General features: G+C 42.0%; 1 protein-coding gene, 3 non-coding genes and 5 pseudogenes across 4 annotated transcripts; all 9 read left to right on the top strand.

The window, feature by feature from the left end:
• The first annotated feature begins 647 nt into the window (after positions 1 to 647).
• On the top strand, positions 648 to 21,739 carry LOC146171409 (uncharacterized). The gene is made up of 6 exons (XM_084586549.1): positions 648 to 701; positions 809 to 895; positions 1,139 to 2,161; positions 9,356 to 9,442; positions 9,686 to 10,658; positions 21,696 to 21,739. Exons 1-6 carry the CDS (start codon positions 648 to 650, stop codon positions 21,737 to 21,739), a joined length of 2,268 nt encoding a protein of 755 aa, XP_084442675.1.
• Positions 3,893 to 4,065, top strand: LOC146171415 (U2 spliceosomal RNA; annotated as a pseudogene).
• On the top strand, positions 12,440 to 12,612 carry LOC146171414 (U2 spliceosomal RNA; annotated as a pseudogene).
• On the top strand, positions 15,438 to 15,608 carry LOC146171413 (U2 spliceosomal RNA; annotated as a pseudogene).
• LOC146171412 (U2 spliceosomal RNA) lies at positions 15,988 to 16,170 on the top strand. The gene has a single exon (XR_014702942.1). It is a non-coding gene; the product is annotated as a U2 spliceosomal RNA (small nuclear RNA).
• Positions 16,401 to 16,593, top strand: LOC146171411 (U2 spliceosomal RNA). The gene has a single exon (XR_014702925.1). It is a non-coding gene; the product is annotated as a U2 spliceosomal RNA (small nuclear RNA).
• Positions 21,057 to 21,227, top strand: LOC146171410 (U2 spliceosomal RNA; annotated as a pseudogene).
• A 1,889-nt stretch (positions 21,740 to 23,628) lies between the features above and the next one.
• Positions 23,629 to 23,818, top strand: LOC146171408 (U2 spliceosomal RNA). Its single transcript, XR_014702887.1, has one exon. It is a non-coding gene; the product is annotated as a U2 spliceosomal RNA (small nuclear RNA).
• A 1,943-nt stretch (positions 23,819 to 25,761) lies between these two features.
• On the top strand, positions 25,762 to 25,932 carry LOC146171407 (U2 spliceosomal RNA; annotated as a pseudogene).
• The last annotated feature ends 1,210 nt before the right edge of the window (positions 25,933 to 27,142 follow it).

The following is a 27,142-nucleotide window of genomic DNA, read 5'->3' as shown; positions in this document are numbered from 1 at the left end:
GATACACCCCGCCATTTCTTCCAGACGACCGCCGCCGCTAGAAGTGATGTCATCGCCCCCGACAAGCAGCGCCTTCACCGCCAGCAGAAGCCGCATTCCAGTCCGATCGCCGTCCACCAGTCCAAGCCCGGCCAACATTCAAGAACCGCCACAGCCCGGATCGCAACCTCGCCGTGATGGGAACAGCCTTACGCTGTTCTTTCCGCTGGCGAGGACGTTCCGATGTACGGAAGAGGGATGCGCTACCGCGTACTCCCCGGTATTGTGGACGTCCAGGCGGCAGTCCCTGACTCGGCATCTTGAAAGTGAGCATGGGGTGCGCATAAGCCAGGTCACGCATTTTTGCACTCTCTGCCACAGAGAGGTCGGTCCTCGGCCAAAAGCGCATCCCTGTCTTACTGGAGAGAAGCTCGAGGTGGCCAGCACTGACTTGCACAGCCACAAGTGCGGTGATTGCCAGCTCTCTTTTCCATCAAAAAGAGGGCTGGAAAATCATCACATGTGGCACCGCAAACAGACTGCCATGCAGGGATTACCGCCTCGTCCCGTGCCACCGTTAGCGGCGACGAGAAGACTAAGACGGACGCCATCACGGGACGCACGACCACCGGATCTAGAGCCCCCACAAGCCGAGGACATCAGCCAAGATGCAAGGACACCACCAGCAACGCCTCAACAAGACACCAATGGGGAGGAATCGGGCCAGGAAGAGCCACGAACGCTAACCCCCATCTCTCCTCCTCCAGAGAGCAGCACCACGAGAGCAGCAACACCAGCACTAATTTTTCCCACCTCCCCATCCCAGCAGGATGACCAGGGAATTCCCGTGCCTGCCAGCAGCACACCCAACAGCAGCAGGGAGATGGAGAATTCACAAGATTCTCCTTCCTTGCAGGCAGGCGACGGACTACAGGCTCACCTGTCAACAATCAGCGAGGAAAGCAATACATCGCAGCTTCAAGACGACGACGGCGGCGGCCACCATGACGCAACTGCCACCCAGGGAGCACTAACTGATTCTCTTTCTGATGAACTGGAGTGCGAGGGCATACTCGTCGACCACACCAGGCGCCTCCGGTGTTTGCTGCGTGAGCCTGTGTCTGCTGAGGGTTGGGATGGTTTTCTTTCCATCTTGGAGGAGGCCATCACTGAGGTTGGAAAGGCGGTAAAGCTGCCAAAGGCTCCGGCCGGAGGTAAGCCGCGCCGTCCGACCAACCCCGACAACGCTCAGCAGATCCAGTCTCTTTACCGCAGGAATCGCCGCCGAGCAGTACGCCTGATTGTGGACGGCGAGTCGCCTATGTGCACGGTTCCTTTACAGGATCTCGAGAACCACTTCACTGCAATGTGGGGCCCCAAGGAGGTGGACACCAGCCTTCTTCTCAACAAGGCCAAGAGCAGCGACCTCACGGAATTCCCTCTAGACAAGTTCACCGAAGAGGAGGTCCTGACGAAGCTGAGGAAATGTGAGAACACCGCGCCCGGCAACGACCGAATCACCTACCAGCACTGGAAGACGACAGACCCTGAAGCAGCCTTCCTGACAGCAGCATTCAACGCCTGCCTCAAGTTCAAGAGAGTGCCCCCAGCATGGAAGGAGTCCCGGACCATCCTCATCCACAAGAAGGGACCTGCGGAGGACGTCACAAACTGGCGCCCCATCGCACTCGGGTCGACGATTTCAAAGCTGTATGCTGGGTGTCTCGCCACTCGGCTGCAGCGATGGATCGCTGAACACGAGCTGCTCTCTCGTTGTCAAAAGGGGTTCCTGCCGCACGATGGTGTGTTTGAGCACAACTTCGTGCTGCAGGAGCGCCTTGACACAGCGAGGGGTGGCGGTGGGGAGCTGTGCGTGGCGTTCCTTGACTTCAGCAACGCCTTTGGATCTGTCGCCCACAATGCCCTCATCGACGCACTACGTGGAGCAGGCTCCGGCAGCGACTTCTGTTCGATCGTCGCTGACCTTTACAGGGACAACACCACCACCATCATAGGACAAGAAGGATCAACACGGCCGATCGACATTTCTGCAGGGATTCGACAGGGATGCCCACTGAGCGGGCTCTTGTTTAATTTTGTCATTGACCCTGTTTTGCGTGCTGTGCAGGGAGGCGAGAGGCAGCACAACATCCTGGCCTACGCCGATGACCTCACCCCCCTGGCCAATGACCCGGAGATGCTTCAAGCCCGCATTAATACTGTTGAATCCCTTTCTTCTAGGCTGGGACTACAGCTTAACCCAGCGAAGTGCCGCACTCTTCATCTGAGCGGCAAAACACCGGTTGGTACAAGACTGACTCCTTTTTTTATTGCAGGAGCTGAGATCCCAATTATCCAGGATTTTGAAAGCCAGACGTTCCTGGGCCGCCCTGTGGGGTTCAACGTCTTCCCGGACAGAGCTACTGTGGACCAGGCCATCAACACCGGCCGCCGCCTGCTTAGCTCAATGCTCGCCCCTTGGCAGAGATTGGACGCTGTGAAAACATTTGTATATCCAGCGCTCAATTTCTCCATGCGGTGCGGTGTGTTGGGCAAGTCAGAGTGGGCGCGCCTCGACGATGCACTGCGGCCACTAATCAAAAAATCCCTTTATCTTCCAGGAACCGCAGCCAATGAATACCTCTACGGCAGCGCAGCATCGGGCTCGGTCGGCATCCCCCTCGCAGCGGAGCTGAGCGACATCTGCCGCATTGACAATGCATTTAAGCTCCTCTCCTCTCTTGATCTAGAGGTGCGAGATCTAGCGCTGCATGCCGTTACTGCCATCACGACGAAGAGACTACGCCGACCAGCCACGGATGAGGACATCGCTGCCTACCTGACAGGGGAGACGGAGGGAGACTTCCGAGCTAGGGCAACGCAGCTTCAGTCTGTATGGACGGAGGCTCGCAAGGCTTCCCGGCGCCTGGCGGTCACGTGGGAGATGCAGGAGGGGGGCCCCAGCATCACTCGCGCCGACGTGACCGTCACGCAGAAGCAGCGCACGAAAGTGGTGAGGACACTTCGGAGCATCGCTATGCGCGCACGAGATCACAATCTCCACGAAAAGCCTAACCAGGGGAAAGTGATGGAGTGCGTAGCAGCCGACCGTAGCAGTTCCCACTTCATGAGGACGGGGCGCTTCACTCGCTTCTGCGATTGGCGCTTCGTGCACCGTGCGAGGCTGAACCTGCTGCCCCTCAACGGAGCCAGGCCGTGGGATGTCGCTGCTGACCAGCGGTGTCGGAGATGCGGGCAAGACAAGGAATCCCTCCCGCATGTTCTCTGTCACTGCATGCGCCAGAGCGTCGCCTACACCAGCCGACACAACAGGATCGTCGACCGGCTGAAGACAGCCGCTGAGAAGCGATTCACCGTCACCCATGAGAACCGGCCCGTGGGTGACACGAACCTCCGCCCAGATCTTGTTCTGGCGCGCGGGGAAACGGCGATTGTCATTGATGTCACATGCCCCTTTGACAATCGCAAAACCGCCTTCGATGCTGCACGGGAGAGTAAGGTCGCCAAGTACGAACCCGTTCGCCAATACCTGCTCCGGAAATTCCAGCGGGTCAGCATTGAGGCAGTCGTTGTTGGGGCCCTGGGCTCCTGGGACCCCAACAATGACAAAGTGATGAGGCGCCTCTGTAGCAAACGCTACATGCGTCTCTTCAAGAAGCTGGCGGTGAGCGATACCATCGCAGCTTCTCGTGAAGTCTATGCTAAACACGTAGCTGCAAATTGAAGGGCTCGCACTTCGGTGGACTTCAGCAGCTCGAGTTAGAAAGACTTCCTACACGCACAACAATACACTCACCCCACAGCAGGAATAAAACTTTACAGATGAGATTTCCCCTAAAAAGGAATGAACAACAACAGTAGGTGTCTGCAATAAAACTGCTAGGAAATGTACAAAACATTTCTGAAAAACACTCTGTTCTTAACAGCTTAATATCTGTTACGGGTTCTAATTGTACCCATGATATTAAACTGATTTTTGTAGCGCGGCGGAGTGTTCGGGGCTTGCTCCAACTCCGCCACGGGTCGACCCGGTACTGCACTACTTCCGGGACCGGCCCAGCATCTCCCCCTTTTGGGGGGAGAAGGCACAATTGAAAAAAAACAGAAAAACTGCTTTGTTTTGTTCTAGAAATTTTTGGACTTTTTTTTTCCGACTTTTTTTTCCGACTTTTTTTTCCGACTTTTTTTTCCGACTTTTTTTTCCGACTTTTTTTTCCGACTTTTTTCCGACTTTTACTGTTATGTGGTTGGTTTTACAGAGTGTAGTAATTATTTACGCAACTGTAAATAATTATTAATAATTGTTTATGTAGCCAATGTGGTTGGTTTTACAGAGTGTGGTAATAATTAGTAAGTATACTATGCAACTATAAATAATTAGTAATAAAAGTTTACCTAGCCATTGTGGTTGGTTTTACAGTGTGGTAATAATTAGTAATTATATTTACGCAACTGTAAATAATTAGTAATAATAGTTTACCTAGCAATTGTGGTTGGTTTTACAGAGTGTGGTTATAATTAGTAATTATATTCACGCAACTGTCAATAATTAGTAATAATTATTTACGCAACTGTAAATAATTATTAATAATTGTTTATGTAGCCAATGTGGTTGGTTTTACAGAGTGTGGTAATAATTAGTAAGTATACTATGCAACTATAAATAATTAGTAATAATTGTTTATCTAGCCAATGTGGTTGGTTTTACAGTGTGGTAATAATTAGTAATTATATTTTCGCAACTGTAAATAATTAGTAATAATAGTTTACCTAGCCATTGTGGTTGGTTTTACAGTGTGGAAGTAATTGGTAATTATATTTACGCAAATGTAAATAATTAGTATTAAAAGTTTACCTAGCCATTGTGGTTGGTTTTACAGTGTGGTAATAATTAGTAATTATATTTACGCAACTGTAAATAATTAGTAATAACAGTTTACCTAGCAATTGTGGTTGGTTTTACAGAGTGTGGTTATAATTAGTAATTATATTCACGCAACTGTCAATAATTAGTAATAATTGTTTACCTAGCCAATGTGGTTGGTTTTAAAGAGTGTAGTAATTATTTACGACTGTAAATAATTATTAATAATTGTTTATGTAGCCAATGTGGTTGGTTTTACAGAGTGTGGTAATAATTAGTAAGTACACTATGCAACTATAAATAATTAGTAATAATTGTTTATCTAGCCAATGTGGTTGGTTTTACAGTGTGGTAATAATTAGTAATTATATTTTCGCAACTGTAAATAATTAGTAATAATAGTTTACCTAGCCATTGTGGTTGGTTTTGCAGAGTGTGGAAGTAATTGGTAATTATATTTACGCAAATGTAAATAATTAGTATTAAAAGTTTACCTAGCCATTGTGGTTGGTTTTACAGTGTGGTAATAATTAGTAATTATATTTACGCAACTGTAAATAATTAGTAATAATTGTTTACCTAGCCAATGTGGTTGGTTTTACAAAGTGTAGTAATTATTTACGCAACTGTAAATAATTATTAATAATTGTTTATGTAGCCAATGTGGTTGGTTTTACAGAGTGTGGTAATAATTAGTAAGTATACTATGCAACTATAAATAATTAGTAATAATTGTTTATCTAGCCAATGTGGTTGGTTTTACAGTGTGGTAATAATTAGTAATTATATTTTCGCAACTGTAAATAATTAGTAATAGTTTACCTAGCCATTGTGGTTGGTTTTGCAGAGTGTGGAAGTAATTGGTAATTATATTTACGCAAATGTAAATAATTAGTATTAAAAGTTTACCTAGCCATTGTGGTTGGTTTTACAGTGTGGTAATAATTAGTAATTATATTTACGCAACTGTAAATAATTAGTAATAATTGTTTACCTAGCCAATGTGGTTGGTTTTACAGAGTGTAGTAATTATTTACGCAACTGTAAATAATTATTAATAATTGTTTATCTAGCCAATGTGGTTGGTTTTACAGAGTGTGGTAATAATTAGTAAGTATACTATGCAACTATAAATAATTAGTAATAATTGTTTATCTAGCCAATGTGGTTGGTTTTACAGTGTGGTAATAATTAGTAATTATATTTTCGCAACTGTAAATAATTAGTAATAGTTTACCTAGCCATTGTGGTTTGTTTTGCAGAGTGTGGAAGTAATTGGTAATTATATTTACGCAAATGTAAATAATTAGTATTAAAAGTTTACCTAGCCATTGTGGTTGGTTTTACAGTGTGGTAATAATTAGTAATTATATTTACGTAACTATAAATAATTAGTAATAATTGTTTACCTAGCCAATGTGGTTGGTTTTACAGATTGTAGTAATTATTTACGCAACTGTAAATAATTATTAATAATTGTTTATGTAGCCAATGTGGTTGGTTTTACAGAGTGTGGTAATAATTAGTAAGTATACTATGCAACTATAAATAATTAGTAATAATTGTTTATCTAGCCAATGTGGTTGGTTTTACAGTGTGGTAATAATTAGTAATTATATTTTCGCAACTGTAAATAATTAGTAATAATTGTTTACCTAGCCAATATTGAGTAATTAGTGCAATAACCAGGACATAGCATATAAATAAATATTTACTTATTTATTTCCTTTTTAATTAGTAACTGCTCATTGATTGACATATGGACATATAAGCTATGCATTTGCACATACTGTGGTGTTGCTCTGTGATTGGTCGACACCTCCACGACGTCTTCCCTTCGCGACCAATAAGTGCTGTGGCAAAAATGTGACACTTTTGCTAACGACAACTATGAGGCAATAAAGGCTTTTGCCTTAATAGCAGTAGGTATCTGCAATAAAGCATTGCTTGCAAATGTACAAAACATTTCTGGAAAACACTGTTTTAACAGCTTGATATCAGTTGCCAGTTGTAATTTGTAACCCTGACATTATACTATTTTTTGTAATGCGGCAGAGCATTCTGGGCTTGCTGTACCTCTGCCACGGGTCTACCCAGTACTGCACTACTTCCGGGACTAGCTAAGCGACTCACGGTTTTTGGGGGAGGACAATCACAACTCAAAGATGAGGCCAACTAACTTTTTTCATTCGAGCTCACTGCTATCCATGTGCCTAACACAGCAATCCTCTCAATGCCTGTCTTATTGCATTGTTGGGCGCCTCGTGCATGCAGTGACACCTTGGGTTACTTTTTCTGCATGTCATTGCATGTGAGTCCATTATTTGAGGCAATAAAGAATGGTTTGATTAAGAATCCCCTTCAAGGGATGTGTCGAGATTTGGTAAACCATAGCTCAAGTGCTACAAACAAAAAACGGTGGACCGACGCTGTTTCTGCAACAACCGATAAGTGGCACCACTTGGGCATACATTTTTGATGGGATCGAACTGCAGTTCCTTGTCAATTTATCGCTTCTCGGCCTTTTGGCTAAGATCAAAGTGTAGTAGTATCCTGGACCCCTGGACCCCGTGCTGTTCCTGGACCCCCTGCTGACCCTGGACCCCCCTGCTGACCCTGGACCCCTGGACTCATGGACCATCCGGACCTGCTGTTCTTGGAACCCCTGCTGTCCCTGGATTCCCGGTTGCTGTGAGAGCTTGGTGAGAGCTCTCTTTTTTTACTAGTTCATTGAGTGTTTCCTATCCCCATTGTTGGCTTGTTTATGTAGTATCTGGCAGTGTTTTTTGTCCTTCAAGTGTTCTTTTTGCTTAATTTGCTAGTTTTTTTTTTTTTTTTTTGTCCTAGTTTTTCTTTTTTTTGCTTTTCTTTAACCTCTCCGTTCTGTTTGTGCTCACATTCTTTGCAATCGGTTTATTCATGTAGTGCTTTCTGCCCTTAAACTTTTTTTTTCTTTTTCCGTCTTTGCTAGTTTTTTTTTTTTTTTTACTTTTTTGTTTGTGTTCAAATTCTTTGCCATCCTTGTTGGTTTGTTCATGTAGTATCTGCCGCTGTTTCTCTCCGGTTGTGCCTTTAATTATTATTATTTTATTACTTTTTGTTGCATTGCCACCAGTTTTTTTTTTTTTTTTTCTTTTTTTTTGAGAGCTTAGTGCGAATTCTTTGCATGTGTGCCCTTTTATTTTAGTTGAGGTGCTGATTTATTGGGTTCCTGCAATGTGATTTCATTGACAAGAGCCGTTTTCCAGTCAAGTGTGGTGTTTCCCATGTCTCGCTCCCGTTAAACCTCTTTTTTTTTTTTTCTTTGAGCTTGGTGAGGGCTCTTTGCCGCGTCTGCCTGGTAATTGAGTGACGATTTTTATTAGTTGCTGCGTTGCTCTTTTTCACTTGTATTGTGTTGAGGGTGATTTGTGTGTGGTGTTTACTGGTGTTTCTCTCCTGTTCAGCTCCATCTTTTGTTTTGCTTTGCTACGAGCTTGGTGAGGGCTCTCATATTGTTTTTTTTTTTTTTTTTTGGTGTTGAGCATTCTCTTTTTTTTTTTTTTCTGCGCGCACTTTGGTTTTTCAGTCTCATTATTAGTGTATGTTAGCTGTTCTTTCTGGATAGTCTTTTTCCCCGTGGGAGCTGCAGCGCTGACCTCTTCTGCGGAAGGAAATCCATTATCGCAGTATGTCGCGCGGATACACCCCGCCATTTCTTCCAGACGACCGCCGCCGCTAGTAGTGATGTCATCGCCCCCGACAAGCAGCGCCTTCACCGCCAGCAGAAGCCGCATTCCAGTCCGATCGCCGTCCACCAGTCCAAGCCCGGCCAACAATCAAGAACCGCCACAGCCCGGATCGCAACCTCGCCGTGATGGGAACAGCCTTACGCTGTTCTTTCCGCTGGCGAGGACGTTCCGATGTACGGAAGAGGGATGCGCTACTGCGTACTCCCCGGTATTGTGGACGTCCAGGCGGCAGTCCCTGACTCGGCATCTTGAAAGTGAGCATGGGGTGCGCATAAGCCAGGTCACGCATTTTTGCACTCTCTGCCACAGAGAGGTCGGTCCTCGGCCAAAAGCGCATCCCTGTCTTACTGGAGAGAAGCTCGAGGTGGCCAGCACTGACTTGCACAGCCACAAGTGCGGTGATTGCCAGCTCTCTTTTCCATCGAAAAGAGGGCTGGAAAATCATCACATGTGGCACCGCAAACAGACTGCCATGCAGGGATTACCGCCTCGTCCCGTGCCACCGTTAGCGGCGACGAGAAGACTAAGACGGACACCATCACGGGATGCCAGACCACCGGATCTAGAGCCCCCACAAGCAGAGGACATCAGCCAAGATGCAAGGACACCACCAGCAACGCCTCAACAAGACACCAATGGGGAGGAAGCGGGCCAGGAAGAGCCACGACCACTAACCCCCATCTCTCCTCCTCCAGAGAGCAGCACCACAACGAGAGCAGCAACACCAGCACTAATTTTTCCCACCTCCCCATCCCAGCAGGATGACCAGGGAATTCCCGTGCCTGCCAGCAGCACACCCAACAGCAGCAGGGAGATGGAGAATTCACAAGATTCTCCTTCCTTGCAGGCAGGCGACGGACTACAGGCTCACCTGTCAACAATCAGCGAGGAAAGCAATACATCGCAGCTTCAAGACGACGACGGCGGCGGCCACCATGACGCAACTGCCACCCAGGGAGCACTAACTGATTCTCTTTCTGATGAACTGGAGTGCGAGGGCATACTCGTCGACCACACCAGGCGCCTCCGGTGTTTGCTGCGTGAGCCTGTGTCTGCTGAGGGTTGGGATGGTTTTCTTTCCATCTTGGAGGAGGCCATCACCGAGGTTGGAAAGGCGGTAAAGCTGCCAAAGGCTCCGGCCGGAGGTAAGCCGCGCCGTCCGACCAACCCCGACAACGCTCAGCAGATCCAGTCTCTTTACCGCAGGAATCGCCGCCGAGCAGTACGCCTGATTGTGGACGGCGAGTCGCCTATGTGCACGGTTCCTTTACAGGATCTCGAGAACCACTTCACTGCAATGTGGGGCCCCAAGGAGGTGGACACCAGCCTTCTTCTCAACAAGGCCAAGAGCAGCGACCTCACGGAATTCCCTCTAGACAAGTTCACCGAAGAGGAGGTCCTGACGAAGCTGAGGAAATGTGAGAACACCGCGCCCGGCAACGACCGAATCACCTACCAGCACTGGAAGACGACAGACCCTGAAGCAGCCTTCCTGACAGCAGCATTCAACGCCTGCCTCAAGTTCAAGAGAGTGCCCCCGGCATGGAAGGAGTCCCGGACCATCCTCATCCACAAGAAGGGACCTGCGGAGGACGTCACGAACTGGCGCCCCATCGCACTCGGGTCGACGATTTCAAAGCTGTATGCTGGGTGTCTCGCCACTCGGCTGCAGCGATGGATCGCTGAACACGAGCTGCTCTCTCGTTGTCAAAAGGGGTTCCTGCCGCACGATGGTGTGTTTGAGCACAACTTCGTGCTGCGGGAGCGCCTTGACGCAGCGAGGGGTGGCGGTGGGGAGCTGTGCGTGGCGTTCCTTGACTTCAGCAACGCCTTTGGATCTGTCGCCCACAACGCCCTCATCGACGCACTACGTGGAGCAGGCGCCGGCAGCGACTTCTGTTCGATCGTCGCTGACCTCTACAGGGACAACACCACCACCATCATAGGACAAGAAGGATCAACAAGGCCGATCGACATTTCTGCAGGGATTCGACAGGGATGCCCACTGAGCGGGCTCTTGTTTAATTTTGTCATTGACCCTGTTTTGCGTGCTGTGCAGGGAGGCGAGAGGCAGCACAACATCCTGGCCTACGCCGATGACCTCACCCCCCTGGCCAATAACCCGGAGATGCTTCAAGCCCGCATTAATACTGTTGAATCCCTTTCTTCTAGGCTGGGACTACAGCTTAACCCAGCGAAGTGCCGCACTCTTCATCTGAGCGGCAAAACACCGGTTGGTACAAGACTGACTCCTTTCTTTATTGCAGGAGCTGAGATCCCAATTATCCAGGATTTTGAAAGCCAGACGTTCCTGGGCCGCCCTGTGGGGTTCAACGTCTTCCCGGACAGAGCTACTGTGGACCAGGCCATCAACACCGGCCGCCGCCTGCTTAGCTCAATGCTCGCCCCTTGGCAGAGATTGGACGCTGTGAAAACATTTGTATATCCAGCGCTCAATTTCTCCATGCGGTGCGGTGTGTTGGGCAAGTCAGAGTGGGCGCGCCTCGACGATGCACTGCGGCCACTAATCAAAAAATCCCTTTATCTTCCAGGAACCGCAGCCAATGAATACCTCTACGGCAGTGCAGCATCGGGCTCGGTCGGCATCCCCCTCGCAGCGGAGCTGAGCGACATCTGCCGCATTGACAATGCATTTAAGCTCCTCTCCTCTCTTGATCTAGAGGTGCGAGATCTAGCGCTGCATGCCGTTACTGCCATCACGACGAAGAGACTACGCCGACCAGCCACGGATGAGGACATCGCTGCCTACCTGACAGGGGAGACGGAGGGAGACTTCCGAGCTAGGGCAACGCAGCTTCAGTCTGTATGGACGGAGGCTCGCAAAGCTTCCCGGCGCCTGGCGGTCACGTGGGAGATGCAAGAGGGGGGCCCCAGCATCACTCGCGCCGACGTGACCGTCACGCAGAAGCAGCGCACGAAAGTGGTGAGGACACTTCGGAGCATCGCTATGCGCGCACGAGATCACAATCTCCACGAAAAGCCTAACCAGGGGAAAGTGATGGAGTGCGTAGCAGCCGACCGTAGCAGTTCCCACTTCATGAGGACGGGGCGCTTCACTCGCTTCTGCGATTGGCGCTTCGTGCACCGTGCGAGGCTGAACCTGCTGCCCCTCAACGGAGCCAGGCCGTGGGATGTCGCTGCTGAACAGCGGTGTCGGAGATGCGGGCAAGACAAGGAATCCCTCCCGCATGTTCTCTGCCACTGCATGCGCCAGAGCGTCGCCTACACCAGCCGACACAACAGGATCGTCGACCGGCTGAAGACAGCCGCTGAGAAGCGATTCACCGTCACCCATGAGAACCGGCCCGTGGGTGACACGAACCTCCGCCCAGATCTTGTTCTGGCGCGCGGGGAAACAGCGATTGTCATCGATGTCACATGTCCCTTTGACAATCGCAAAACCGCCTTCGATGCTGCACGGGAGAGTAAGATCGCCAAGTACGAACCCGTTCGCCAATACCTGCTCCGGAAATTCCAGCGGGTCAGCATCGAGGCAGTCGTTGTTGGGGCCCTGGGCTCCTGGGACCCCAACAATGACAAAGTGATGAGGCGCCTCTGTAGCAAACGCTACATGCGTCTCTTCAAGAAGCTGGCGGTGAGCGATACCATCGCAGCTTCTCGTGAAGTCTATGCTAAACACGTAGCTGCAAATTGAAGGGCTCGCACTTCGGTGGACTTCAGCAGCTCGAGTTAGAAAGACTTCCTACACGCACAACAATACACTCACCCCACAGCAGGAATAAAACTTTACAGATGAGATTTCCCCTAAAAAGGAATGAACAACAACAGTAGGTGTCTGCAATAAAACTGCTAGGAAATGTACAAAACATTTCTGAAAAACACTCTGTTCTTAACAGCTTAATATCTGTTACGGGTTCTAATTGTACCCATGATATTAAACTGATTTTTGTAGCGCGGCGGAGTGTTCGGGGCTTGCTCCAACTCCGCCACGGGTCGACCCGGTACTGCACTACTTCCGGGACCGGCCCAGCATCTCCCCCTTTTGGGGGGAGAAGGCACAATTGAAAAAAAAACAGAAAAACTGCTTTGTTTTGTTCTAGAAATTTTTGGACTTTTTTTTTCCGACTTTTTTTTCCGACTTTTTTTTCCGACTTTTTTTCCGACTTTTTTTTCCGACTTTTTTTTCCGACTTTTTTTTCCGACTTTTTTTTCCGACTTTTTTTTCCGACTTTTTTTTCCGACTTTTTTTTCCGACTTTTTTTTCCGACTTTTACTGTTATGTGGTTGGTTTTACAGAGTGTAGTAATTATTTACGCAACTGTAAATAATTATTAATAATTGTTTATGTAGCCAATGTGGTTGGTTTTACAGAGTGTGGTAATAATTAGTAAGTATACTATGCAACTATAAATAATTAGTAATAAAAGTTTACCTAGCCATTGTGGTTGGTTTTACAGTGTGGTAATAATTAGTAATTATATTTACGCAACTGTAAATAATTAGTAATAATAGTTTACCTAGCAATTGTGGTTGGTTTTACAGAGTGTGGTTATAATTAGTAATTATATTCACGCAACTGTCAATAATTAGTAATAATTATTTACGCAACTGTAAATAATTATTAATAATTGTTTATGTAGCCAATGTGGTTGGTTTTACAGAGTGTGGTAATAATTAGTAAGTATACTATGCAACTATAAATAATTAGTAATAATTGTTTATCTAGCCAATGTGGTTGGTTTTACAGTGTGGTAATAATTAGTAATTATATTTTCGCAACTGTAAATAATTAGTAATAATAGTTTACCTAGCCATTGTGGTTGGTTTTACAGTGTGGAAGTAATTGGTAATTATATTTACGCAAATGTAAATAATTAGTATTAAAAGTTTACCTAGCCATTGTGGTTGGTTTTACAGTGTGGTAATAATTAGTAATTATATTTACGCAACTGTAAATAATTAGTAATAACAGTTTACCTAGCAATTGTGGTTGGTTTTACAGAGTGTGGTTATAATTAGTAATTATATTCACGCAACTGTCAATAATTAGTAATAATTGTTTACCTAGCCAATGTGGTTGGTTTTAAAGAGTGTAGTAATTATTTACGACTGTAAATAATTATTAATAATTGTTTATGTAGCCAATGTGGTTGGTTTTACAGAGTGTGGTAATAATTAGTAAGTACACTATGCAACTATAAATAATTAGTAATAATTGTTTATCTAGCCAATGTGGTTGGTTTTACAGTGTGGTAATAATTAGTAATTATATTTTCGCAACTGTAAATAATTAGTAATAATAGTTTACCTAGCCATTGTGGTTGGTTTTGCAGAGTGTGGAAGTAATTGGTAATTATATTTACGCAAATGTAAATAATTAGTATTAAAAGTTTACCTAGCCATTGTGGTTGGTTTTACAGTGTGGTAATAATTAGTAATTATATTTACGCAACTGTAAATAATTAGTAATAATTGTTTACCTAGCCAATGTGGTTGGTTTTACAAAGTGTAGTAATTATTTACGCAACTGTAAATAATTATTAATAATTGTTTATGTAGCCAATGTGGTTGGTTTTACAGAGTGTGGTAATAATTAGTAAGTATACTATGCAACTATAAATAATTAGTAATAATTGTTTATCTAGCCAATGTGGTTGGTTTTACAGTGTGGTAATAATTAGTAATTATATTTTCGCAACTGTAAATAATTAGTAATAGTTTACCTAGCCATTGTGGTTGGTTTTGCAGAGTGTGGAAGTAATTGGTAATTATATTTACGCAAATGTAAATAATTAGTATTAAAAGTTTACCTAGCCATTGTGGTTGGTTTTACAGTGTGGTAATAATTAGTAATTATATTTACGCAACTGTAAATAATTAGTAATAATTGTTTACCTAGCCAATGTGGTTGGTTTTACAGAGTGTAGTAATTATTTACGCAACTGTAAATAATTATTAATAATTGTTTATCTAGCCAATGTGGTTGGTTTTACAGAGTGTGGTAATAATTAGTAAGTATACTATGCAACTATAAATAATTAGTAATAATTGTTTATCTAGCCAATGTGGTTGGTTTTACAGTGTGGTAATAATTAGTAATTATATTTTCGCAACTGTAAATAATTAGTAATAGTTTACCTAGCCATTGTGGTTGGTTTTGCAGAGTGTGGAAGTAATTGGTAATTATATTTACGCAAATGTAAATAATTAGTATTAAAAGTTTACCTAGCCATTGTGGTTGGTTTTACAGTGTGGTAATAATTAGTAATTATATTTACGTAACTGTAAATAATTAGTAATAATTGTTTACCTAGCCAATGTGGTTGGTTTTACAGAGTGTAGTAATTATTTACGCAACTGTAAATAATTATTAATAATTGTTTATGTAGCCAATGTGGTTGGTTTTACAGAGTGTGGTAATAATTAGTAAGTATACTATGCAACTATAAATAATTAGTAATAATTGTTTATCTAGCCAATGTGGTTGGTTTTACAGTGTGGTAATAATTAGTAATTATATTTTCGCAACTGTAAATAATTAGTAATAATTGTTTACCTAGCCAATATTGAGTAATTAGTGCAATAACCAGGACATAGCATATAAATAATTATTTACTTATTTATTTCCTTTTTAATTAGTAACTGCTCATTGATTGACATATGGACATATAAGCTATGCATTTGCACATACTGTGGTGTTGCTCTGTGATTGGTCGACACCTCCACGACGTCTTCCCTTCGCGACCAATAAGTGCTGTGGCAAAAATGTGACACTTTTGCTAACGACAACTATGAGGCAATAAAGGCTTTTGCCTTAATAGCAGTAGGTATCTGCAATAAAGCATTGCTTGCAAATGTACAAAACATTTCTGGAAAACACTGTTTTAACAGCTTGATATCAGTTGCCAGTTGTAATTTGTAACCCTGACATTATACTATTTTTTGTAATGCGGCAGAGCATTCTGGGCTTGCTGTACCTCTGCCACGGGTCTACCCGGTACTGCACTACTTCCGGGACTAGCTAAGCGACTCACGGTTTTTGGGGGAGGACAATCACAACTCAAAGATGAGGCCAACTAACTTTTTTCATTCGAGCTCACTGCTATCCATGTGCCTAACACAGCAATCCTCTCAATGCCTGTCTTATTGCATTGTTGGGCGCCTCGTGCATGCAGTGACACCTTGGGTTACTTTTTCTGCATGTCATTGCATGTGAGTCCATTATTTGAGGCAATAAAGAATGGTTTGATTAAGAATCCCCTTCAAGGGATGTGTCGAGATTTGGTAAACCATAGCTCAAGTGCTACAAACAAAAAACGGTGGACCGACGCTGTTTCTGCAACAACCGATAAGTGGCACCACTTGGGCATACATTTTTGATGGGATCGAACTGCAGTTCCTTGTCAATTTATCGCTTCTCGGCCTTTTGGCTAAGATCAAAGTGTAGTACTGTACCTTCGGGTCAGTATATCTTGGCCTTTGGCCGAGTGTTGCGCTTTGACTGATGCCAGGGGTCGGGATTCTACTCAAGGCCTTGGTTCTTAGAACCAGCCTTTAACCATTCCCTTTCCGGGAATGCTTGGGACCCCCCTTGCCCTTCGGATGATTGGGTGCCCTGAATGGCTGGCGTGAGGGCTCGGTGCTCCGGCACCGGTTCTTCATGCCACCGTCACGACACTGCCCGATCGGCTGATCTCTTGTGCGGCCGGGTCTTTTGTATGCCACTGCAATTGGTCTCCCATTTGCATTGACATTCCGAAGACTTGGTAAACCTGGAGATCCCCCCCCTATGGATGTTCCCGCTCTAGGGGAACCCATGACCATTTTCTTGTTCCAATGTCCCAAGCATTGTCGAAAGCCATCTCTGTTCTTAACAGCTTAATATCTGTTACGGGTTCTAATTGTACCCATGATATTAAACTGATTTTTGTAGCGCGGCGGAGTGTTCGGGGCTTGCTCCAACTCCGCCACGGGTCGACCCGGTACTGCACTACTTCCGGGACCGGCCCAGCATCTCCCCCTTTTGGGGGGAGAAGGCACAATTGAAAAAAAAAAACAGAAAAACTGCTTTGTTTTGTTCTAGAAATTTTTGGACTTTTTTTTTCCGACTTTTTTTTCCGACTTTTTTTTCCGACTTTTTTTCCGACTTTTTTTTCCGACTTTTTTTTCCGACTTTTTTTTCCGACTTTTTTTCCGACTTTTTTTTCCGACTTTTTTTTCCGACTTTTTTTTCCGACTTTTTTTTCCGACTTTTTTTTCCGACTTTTACTGTTATGTGGTTGGTTTTACAGAGTGTAGTAATTATTTACGCAACTGTAAATAATTATTAATAATTGTTTATGTAGCCAATGTGGTTGGTTTTACAGAGTGTGGTAATAATTAGTAAGTATACTATGCAACTATAAATAATTAGTAATAAAAGTTTACCTAGCCATTGTGGTTGGTTTTACAGTGTGGTAATAATTAGTAATTATATTTACGCAACTGTAAATAATTAGTAATAATAGTTTACCTAGCAATTGTGGTTGGTTTTACAGAGTGTGGTTATAATTAGTAATTATATTCACGCAACTGTCAATAATTAGTAATAATTATTTACGCAACTGTAAATAATTATTAATAATTGTTTATGTAGCCAATGTGGTTGGTTTTACAGAGTGTGGTAATAATTAGTAAGTATACTATGCAACTATAAATAATTAGTAATAATTGTTTATCTAGCCAATGTGGTTGGTTTTACAGTGTGGTAATAATTAGTAATTATATTTTCGCAACTGTAAATAATTAGTAATAATAGTTTACCTAGCCATTGTGGTTGGTTTTACAGTGTGGAAGTAATTGGTAATTATATTTACGCAAATGTAAATAATTAGTATTAAAAGTTTACCTAGCCATTGTGGTTGGTTTTACAGTGTGGTAATAATTAGTAATTATATTTACGCAACTGTAAATAATTAGTAATAACAGTTTACCTAGCAATTGTGGTTGGTTTTACAGAGTGTGGTTATAATTAGTAATTATATTCACGCAACTGTCAATAATTAGTAATAATTGTTTACTTAGCCAATGTGGTTGGTTTTAAAGAGTGTAGTAATTATTTACGACTGTAAATAATTATTAATAATTGTTTATGTAGCCAATGTGGTTGGTTTTACAGAGTGTGGTAATAATTAGTAAGTACACTATGCAACTATAAATAATTAGTAATAATTGTTTATCTAGCCAATGTGGTTGGTTTTACAGTGTGGTAATAATTAGTAATTATATTTTCGCAACTGTAAATAATTAGTAATAATAGTTTACCTAGCCATTGTGGTTGGTTTTGCAGAGTGTGGAAGTAATTGGTAATTATATTTACGCAAATGTAAATAATTAGTATTAAAAGTTTACCTAGCCATTGTGGTTGGTTTTACAGTGTGGTAATAATTAGTAATTATATTTACGCAACTGTAAATAATTAGTAATAATTGTTTACCTAGCCAATGTGGTTGGTTTTACAGAGTGTAGTAATTATTTACGCAACTGTAAATAATTATTAATAATTGTTTATGTAGCCAATGTGGTTGGTTTTACAGAGTGTGGTAATAATTAGTAAGTATACTATGCAACTATAAATAATTAGTAATAATTGTTTATCTAGCCAATGTGGTTGGTTTTACAGTGTGGTAATAATTAGTAATTATATTTTCGCAACTGTAAATAATTAGTAATAGTTTACCTAGCCATTGTGGTTGGTTTTGCAGAGTGTGGAAGTAATTGGTAATTATATTTACGCAAATGTAAATAATTAGTATTAAAAGTTTACCTAGCCATTGTGGTTGGTTTTACAGTGTGGTAATAATTAGTAATTATATTTACGCAACTGTAAATAATTAGTAATAATTGTTTACCTAGCCAATGTGGTTGGTTTTACAGAGTGTAGTAATTATTTATGCAACTGTAAATAATTATTAATAATTGTTTATGTAGCCAATGTGGTTGGTTTTACAGAGTGTGGTAATAATTAGTAAGTATACTATGCAACTATAAATAATTAGTAATAAAAGTTTACCTAGCCATTGTGGTTGGTTTTACAGTGTGGTAATAATTAGTAATTATATTTACGCAACTGTAAATAATTAGTAATAATAGTTTACCTAGCAATTGTGGTTGGTTTTACAGAGTGTGGTTATAATTAGTAATTATATTCACGCAACTGTCAATAATTAGTAATAATTATTTACGCAACTGTAAATAATTATTAATAATTGTTTATGTAGCCAATGTGGTTGGTTTTACAGAGTGTGGTAATAATTAGTAAGTATACTATGCAACTATAAATAATTAGTAATAATTGTTTATCTAGCCAATGTGGTTGGTTTTACAGTGTGGTAATAATTAGTAATTATATTTTCGCAACTGTAAATAATTAGTAATAATAGTTTACCTAGCCATTGTGGTTGGTTTTACAGTGTGGAAGTAATTGGTAATTATATTTACGCAAATGTAAATAATTAGTATTAAAAGTTTACCTAGCCATTGTGGTTGGTTTTACAGTGTGGTAATAATTAGTAATTATATTTACGCAACTGTAAATAATTAGTAATAACAGTTTACCTAGCAATTGTGGTTGGTTTTACAGAGTGTGGTTATAATTAGTAATTATATTCACGCAACTGTCAATAATTAGTAATAATTGTTTACCTAGCCAATGTGGTTGGTTTTAAAGAGTGTAGTAATTATTTACGACTGTAAATAATTATTAATAATTGTTTATGTAGCCAATGTGGTTGGTTTTACAGAGTGTGGTAATAATTAGTAAGTACACTATGCAACTATAAATAATTAGTAATAATTGTTTATCTAGCCAATGTGGTTGGTTTTACAGTGTGGTAATAATTAGTAATTATATTTTCGCAACTGTAAATAATTAGTAATAATAGTTTACCTAGCCATTGTGGTTGGTTTTGCAGAGTGTGGAAGTAATTGGTAATTATATTTACGCAAATGTAAATAATTAGTATTAAAAGTTTACCTAGCCATTGTGGTTGGTTTTACAGTGTGGTAATAATTAGTAATTATATTTACGCAACTGTAAATAATTAGTAATAATTGTTTACCTAGCCAATGTGGTTGGTTTTACAAAGTGTAGTAATTATTTACGCAACTGTAAATAATTATTAATAATTGTTTATGTAGCCAATGTGGTTGGTTTTACAGAGTGTGGTAATAATTAGTAAGTATACTATGCAACTATAAATAATTAGTAATAATTGTTTATCTAGCCAATGTGGTTGGTTTTACAGTGTGGTAATAATTAGTAATTATATTTTCGCAACTGTAAATAATTAGTAATAGTTTACCTAGCCATTGTGGTTGGTTTTGCAGAGTGTGGAAGTAATTGGTAATTATATTTACGCAAATGTAAATAATTAGTATTAAAAGTTTACCTAGCCATTGTGGTTGGTTTTACAGTGTGGTAATAATTAGTAATTATATTTACGCAACTGTAAATAATTAGTAATAATTGTTTACCTAGCCAATGTGGTTGGTTTTACAGAGTGTAGTAATTATTTACGCAACTGTAAATAATTATTAATAATTGTTTATCTAGCCAATGTGGTTGGTTTTACAGAGTGTGGTAATAATTAGTAAGTATACTATGCAACTATAAATAATTAGTAATAATTGTTTATCTAGCCAATGTGGTTGGTTTTACAGTGTGGTAATAATTAGTAATTATATTTTCGCAACTGTAAATAATTAGTAATAGTTTACCTAGCCATTGTGGTTGGTTTTGCAGAGTGTGGAAGTAATTGGTAATTATATTTACGCAAATGTAAATAATTAGTATTAAAAGTTTACCTAGCCATTGTGGTTGGTTTTACAGTGTGGTAATAATTAGTAATTATATTTACGTAACTGTAAATAATTAGTAATAATTGTTTACCTAGCCAATGTGGTTGGTTTTACAGAGTGTAGTAATTATTTACGCAACTGTAAATAATTATTAATAATTGTTTATGTAGCCAATGTGGTTGGTTTTACAGAGTGTGGTAATAATTAGTAAGTATACTATGCAACTATAAATAATTAGTAATAATTGTTTATCTAGCCAATGTGGTTGGTTTTACAGTGTGGTAATAATTAGTAATTATATTTTCGCAACTGTAAATAATTAGTAATAATTGTTTACCTAGCCAATATTGAGTAATTAGTGCAATAACCAGGACATAGCATATAAATAATTATTTACTTATTTATTTCCTTTTTAATTAGTAACTGCTCATTGATTGACATATGGACATATAAGCTATGCATTTGCACATACTGTGGTGTTGCTCTGTGATTGGTCGACACCTCCACGACGTCTTCCCTTCGCGACCAATAAGTGCTGTGGCAAAAATGTGACACTTTTGCTAACGACAACTATGAGGCAATAAAGGCTTTTGCCTTAATAGCAGTAGGTATCTGCAATAAAGCATTGCTTGCAAATGTACAAAACATTTCTGGAAAACACTGTTTTAACAGCTTGATATCAGTTGCCAGTTGTAATTTGTAACCCTGACATTATACTATTTTTTGTAATGCGGCAGAGCATTCTGGGCTTGCTGTACCTCTGCCACGGGTCTACCCGGTACTGCACTACTTCCGGGACTAGCTAAGCGACTCACGGTTTTTGGGGGAGGACAATCACAACTCAAAGATGAGGCCAACTAACTTTTTTCATTCGAGCTCACTGCTATCCATGTGCCTAACACAGCAATCCTCTCAATGCCTGTCTTATTGCATTGTTGGGCGCCTCGTGCATGCAGTGACACCTTGGGTTACTTTTTCCGCATGTCATTGCATGTGAGTCCATTATTTGAGGCAATAAAGAATGGTTTGATTAAGAATCCCCTTCAAGGGATGTGTCGAGATTTGGTAAACCATAGCTCAAGTGCTACAAACAAAAAACGGTGGACCGACGCTGTTTCTGCAACAACCGATAAGTGGCACCACTTGGGCATACATTTTTGATGGGATCGAACTGCAGTTCCTTGTCAATTTATCGCTTCTCGGCCTTTTGGCTAAGATCAAAGGGACGCTCCGTATTTGCAGCGCTCACGTTCACCCGGGACGTTTTCGCATATGCACAGGAGAAAAGAGTGAGCGGAGTGTTTGTTTCACTGGATCAGGCTAAGGCCTTCGACAGGGTCGAACACCCATATTTATATCAAGTTTTAAGGTCCTATGGGATCCCAGAAGAAGTCATAGGGATCATAAAGCTTCTGTATGAAGATGTGTCGTGTGACATGTTATTGAACGGGGAGTTGCTCCCCAATTTTGCGGTAACCCGAGGAGTGCGGCAGGGTTGCCCATTGTCTCCAGCACTGTTTGTCCTGTCACTGGACCCACTGCTGCGGCGCGTCGTCAGCGAGCGTCGCATCCGCGGCTTTCCGGGGATAGGACAAGACGAGGTGAAGATAATGGCGTACGCCGATGATATCTCCCTGTTTGTGCGTGATGGACAAAGCCTGCAGAGGTTCATGACAGTCTTTAGAGAATATGCATCGCTCTCGGGAGCAAAACTGAATGTAGGAAAAAGTCACGCTCTCCGCTTTGGCAGCTTCCAAGAGGCACTACCAGAACCGATCCCCTTGGTAGAAGCTGTTAGGGTACTGGGAGTACTCTTTCAAGAAGGAGGAGTATCCCCAGCTACTTGGACCCTGAGTATCGACAAAGCCAACAGGGTTTTCGCAAACGCTGCGCGGTTTGACTTGTCAACGGCCGCCAAAATTGCGGTAATTAAGAACAGCGCGCTTGCCTTTGCGTTCTACGTGGCAAGAGTGGCAGTGATGCCAAGGCGCACGGCAGGGAGACTCTCCTCCCTTGTAGGCACTTTCCTCTGGGGAGGACAGACAGCCCTAGTGGCGCGACATCTTGTGCAACTTCCCCGTAGTAGAGGAGGCCTCGGTGTACCGTGCGTCCAAACGGTTGCGCGGACTATGCTGACCAAGCTTGTCGTCGGACTTTTGGACCAAGCAGATTACCCAGGACGGCCCCTGCTCTTGTACTGGCTAAGCACTGCGAGGAGGGCCTTCACCCCTCAAAGACATTTGGGGCCGCGAGCAGAAACGCCGCACCCTTTCTACCAAGCGGCCGCCAGGTTCCAGGAAACGCTTAATGTAGAGCTGCCAGAGGTAAACATAGAGGAAGTGCCGCCAACCGAGATAAGCGCCCTCATGGCGTGTGCTCGCCTCAGCGCAGAAGAGGCGGAGCGAACCGATTCTAGGAGATGGAGAACATGGGCCGCAAGCACAATGCCAGACCAAGTTAAAGACTTCGAGTGGCGACAGCGGTGGGGCGTACTCCCGACCCGGGATCGCCTCTATCGATGGGGGGTTGTCCCCAACAATCAGTGCCCGCAGTGCGGAGCACCGGAGATTGGCGATCATTTCGCTTTTGAGTGTCGGGTGTCAAAGGTTATGTGGCACCTAGTACACCGTATGTTTTCGGTGCGGAGAAACCAACCGCGGGGTGCATTCGCGCGGCTAGTTGTGGCATGTACCCTTTTTGTCTTGTGGAAGCGCCGCTGCCTGGCGGAAGCACGCAGGCAGCCAGTACGAGCCATGTACCCGGCGCTGCAGAGCCTGCGCCTCCTGCTCTGGGAATACCTGTCAGAGCGGCTCGAACTAGACGGGGAGGCGCGGTTTCTGCAGCGTTGGCACACACGGTTCTTTGTTGTGAGACCAAATGGGCTAACGATGCCGACATTGTTGTATTGATGACCACATGTAACGCGCGTTGGATCATAACATGTATGCATGTACATCCCCCCCTTTTTTTCCCTTTCCCCTTCTAGTGCATTGGGATGGAGAGATTTGAGTGGTTCTCCCATTATTATTGTATATCCCTTTTTTGTACCAATTGATTGAAATTGTATAAAGGATAAGCAGACTCTGATACGAAGATAAGACTGTTAATGTAAAGTGACTTACAACATCTGTATTGTATTGGCACATTATTCGGTATCCTTTACATATAAGTGTATGTATATTGTGGTTCACATTGTCAATGTATCGTGCTCTATCAGTTTGGAAGTCAATAAACTTCTCTTTGTGTAGTATCTGTTCTTAACAGCTTAATATCTGTTACGGGTTCTAATTGTACCCATGATATTAAACTGATTTTTGTAGCGCGGCGGAGTGTTCGGGGCTTGCTCCAACTCCGCCACGGGTCGACCCGGTACTGCACTACTTCCGGGACCGGCCCAGCATCTCCCCCTTTTGGGGGGAGAAGGCACAATTGAAAAAAAAACAGAAAAACTGCTTTGTTTTGTTCTAGAAATTTTTGGACTTTTTTTTTCCGACTTTTTTTTCCGACTTTTTTTCCGACTTTTTTTTCCGACTTTTTTTTCCGACTTTTTTTTCCGACTTTTTTTTCCGACTTTTTTTTCCGACTTTTACTGTTATGTGGTTGGTTTTACAGAGTGTAGTAATTATTTACGCAACTGTAAATAATTATTAATAATTGTTTATGTAGCCAATGTGGTTGGTTTTACAGAGTGTGGTAATAATTAGTAAGTATACTATGCAACTATAAATAATTAGTAATAAAAGTTTACCTAGCCATTGTGGTTGGTTTTACAGTGTGGTAATAATTAGTAATTATATTTACGCAACTGTAAATAATTAGTAATAATAGTTTACCTAGCAATTGTGGTTGGTTTTACAGAGTGTGGTTATAATTAGTAATTATATTCACGCAACTGTCAATAATTAGTAATAATTATTTACGCAACTGTAAATAATTATTAATAATTGTTTATGTAGCCAATGTGGTTGGTTTTACAGAGTGTGGTAATAATTAGTAAGTATACTATGCAACTATAAATAATTAGTAATAATTGTTTATCTAGCCAATGTGGTTGGTTTTACAGTGTGGTAATAATTAGTAATTATATTTTCGCAACTGTAAATAATTAGTAATAATAGTTTACCTAGCCATTGTGGTTGGTTTTACAGTGTGGAAGTAATTGGTAATTATATTTACGCAAATGTAAATAATTAGTATTAAAAGTTTACCTAGCCATTGTGGTTGGTTTTACAGTGTGGTAATAATTAGTAATTATATTTACGCAACTGTAAATAATTAGTAATAACAGTTTACCTAGCAATTGTGGTTGGTTTTACAGAGTGTGGTTATAATTAGTAATTATATTCACGCAACTGTCAATAATTAGTAATAATTGTTTACCTAGCCAATGTGGTTGGTTTTAAAGAGTGTAGTAATTATTTACGACTGTAAATAATTATTAATAATTGTTTATGTAGCCAATGTGGTTGGTTTTACAGAGTGTGGTAATAATTAGTAAGTACACTATGCAACTATAAATAATTAGTAATAATTGTTTATCTAGCCAATGTGGTTGGTTTTACAGTGTGGTAATAATTAGTAATTATATTTTCGCAACTGTAAATAATTAGTAATAATAGTTTACCTAGCCATTGTGGTTGGTTTTGCAGAGTGTGGAAGTAATTGGTAATTATATTTACGCAAATGTAAATAATTAGTATTAAAAGTTTACCTAGCCATTGTGGTTGGTTTTACAGTGTGGTAATAATTAGTAATTATATTTACGCAACTGTAAATAATTAGTAATAATTGTTTACCTAGCCAATGTGGTTGGTTTTACAAAGTGTAGTAATTATTTACGCAACTGTAAATAATTATTAATAATTGTTTATGTAGCCAATGTGGTTGGTTTTACAGAGTGTGGTAATAATTAGTAAGTATACTATGCAACTATAAATAATTAGTAATAATTGTTTATCTAGCCAATGTGGTTGGTTTTACAGTGTGGTAATAATCAGTAATTATATTTTCGCAACTGTAAATAATTAGTAATAATTGTTTACCTAGCCAATATTGAGTAATTAGTGCAATAACCAGGACATAGCATATAAATAATTATTTACTTATTTATTTCCTTTTTAATTAGTAACTGCTCATTGATTGACATATGGACATATAAGCTATGCATTTGCACATACTGTGGTGTTGCTCTGTGATTGGTCGACACCTCCACGACGTCTTCCCTTCGCGACCAATAAGTGCTGTGGCAAAAATGTGACACTTTTGCTAACGACAACTATGAGGCAATAAAGGCTTTTGCCTTAATAGCAGTAGGTATCTGCAATAAAGCATTGCTTGCAAATGTACAAAACATTTCTGGAAAACACTGTTTTAACAGCTTGATATCAGTTGCCAGTTGTAATTTGTAACCCTGACATTATACTATTTTTTGTAATGCGGCAGAGCATTCTGGGCTTGCTGTACCTCTGCCACGGGTCTACCCGGTACTGCACTACTTCCGGGACTAGCTAAGCGACTCACGGTTTTTGGGGGAGGACAATCACAACTCAAAGATGAGGCCAACTAACTTTTTTCATTCGAGCTCACTGCTATCCATGTGCCTAACACAGCAATCCTCTCAATGCCTGTCTTATTGCATTGTTGGGCGCCTCGTGCATGCAGTGACACCTTGGGTTACTTTTTCCGCATGTCATTGCATGTGAGTCCATTATTTGAGGCAATAAAGAATGGTTTGATTAAGAATCCCCTTCAAGGGATGTGTCGAGATTTGGTAAACCATAGCTCAAGTGCTACAAACAAAAAACGGTGGACCGACGCTGTTTCTGCAACAACCGATAAGTGGCACCACTTGGGCATACATTTTTGATGGGATCGAACTGCAGTTCCTTGTCAATTTATCGCTTCTCGGCCTTTTGGCTAAGATCAAAGTGTAGTAAGAGCCGTTTTCCAGTCAAGTGTGGTGTTTCCCATGTTTCGCTCCCGTTAAACTTTTTTTTTTTTTTTTTTTTTTTTTTTTGAGCTTGGTGAGGGCTCTTTGCCGCGTTTGCCTGGTAATTGAGTGACGATTTTGATTAGTTGCTGCGTTGCTCTTTTTCACTTGTATTGTGTTGAGGGTGATTTGTGTGTGGTGTTTACTGGTGTTTCTCTCCTGTTCAGCTCCATCTTTTGTTTTGCTTTGCTACGAGCTTGGTGAGGGCTCTCATATTGTTTTTTTTTTTTTTTTTTTGGTGTTGAGCATTCTCTCTTTTTTTTTTTTTTTTTTTTTTTCTGTGCGCACTTTGGTTTTTCAGTCTCATTATTAGTGTATGTTAGTTGTTCTTTCTGGATAGTCTTTTTCCCCGTTGGAGCTGCAGCGCTGACCTCTTCTGCGGAAGGAAATCCATTATCGCAGTATGTCGCGCGGATACACCCCGCCATTTCTTCCAGACGACCGCCGCTGCTAGAAGTGATGTCATCGCCTCCGACAAGCAGCGCCTTCACCGCCAGCAGAAGCCGCATCCCAGTCCGATCGCCGTCTACCAGTCCAAGCCCGGCCAACAATGAAGAACCGCCACAGCCCGGATCGCAACCTCGCCGTGATGGGAACAGCCTTACGCTGTTCTTTCCGCTGGCGAGGACGTTCCGATGTACGGAAGAGGGATGCGCTACCGCGTACTCCCCGGTATTGTGGACGTCCAGGCGGCAGTCCCTGACTCGGCATCTTGAAAGTGAGCATGGGGTGCGCATA

Source organism: Amblyomma maculatum, unplaced genomic scaffold (genome assembly GCF_055883805.1).
Source record: "Amblyomma maculatum isolate TAMU_Amacu unplaced genomic scaffold, ASM5588380v1 scaffold_23, whole genome shotgun sequence".
NCBI classification, from domain to species: Eukaryota; Metazoa; Arthropoda; class Arachnida; order Ixodida; family Ixodidae; genus Amblyomma; species Amblyomma maculatum.
The sequence above is the reverse complement of the archived record's forward strand: the minus strand, read 5'-3'. Positions and strand labels throughout refer to the sequence as shown.

Excerpts from the sequence above, each read along its gene's own strand:
- LOC146171409 (XM_084586549.1), top strand. The coding sequence starts at position 648 with ATGCAAGGACACCACCAGCAACGCCTCAACAAGACACCAATGGGGAGG. Across the intron at positions 702-808 it reads CACCAATGGGGAGGAATCGG|GATGACCAGGGAATTCCCGT; the intron begins GCCAGGAAGAGC and ends CCATCCCAGCAG. Across the intron at positions 896-1,138 it reads AAGATTCTCCTTCCTTGCAG|GAGGCCATCACTGAGGTTGG; the intron begins GCAGGCGACGGA and ends TCCATCTTGGAG.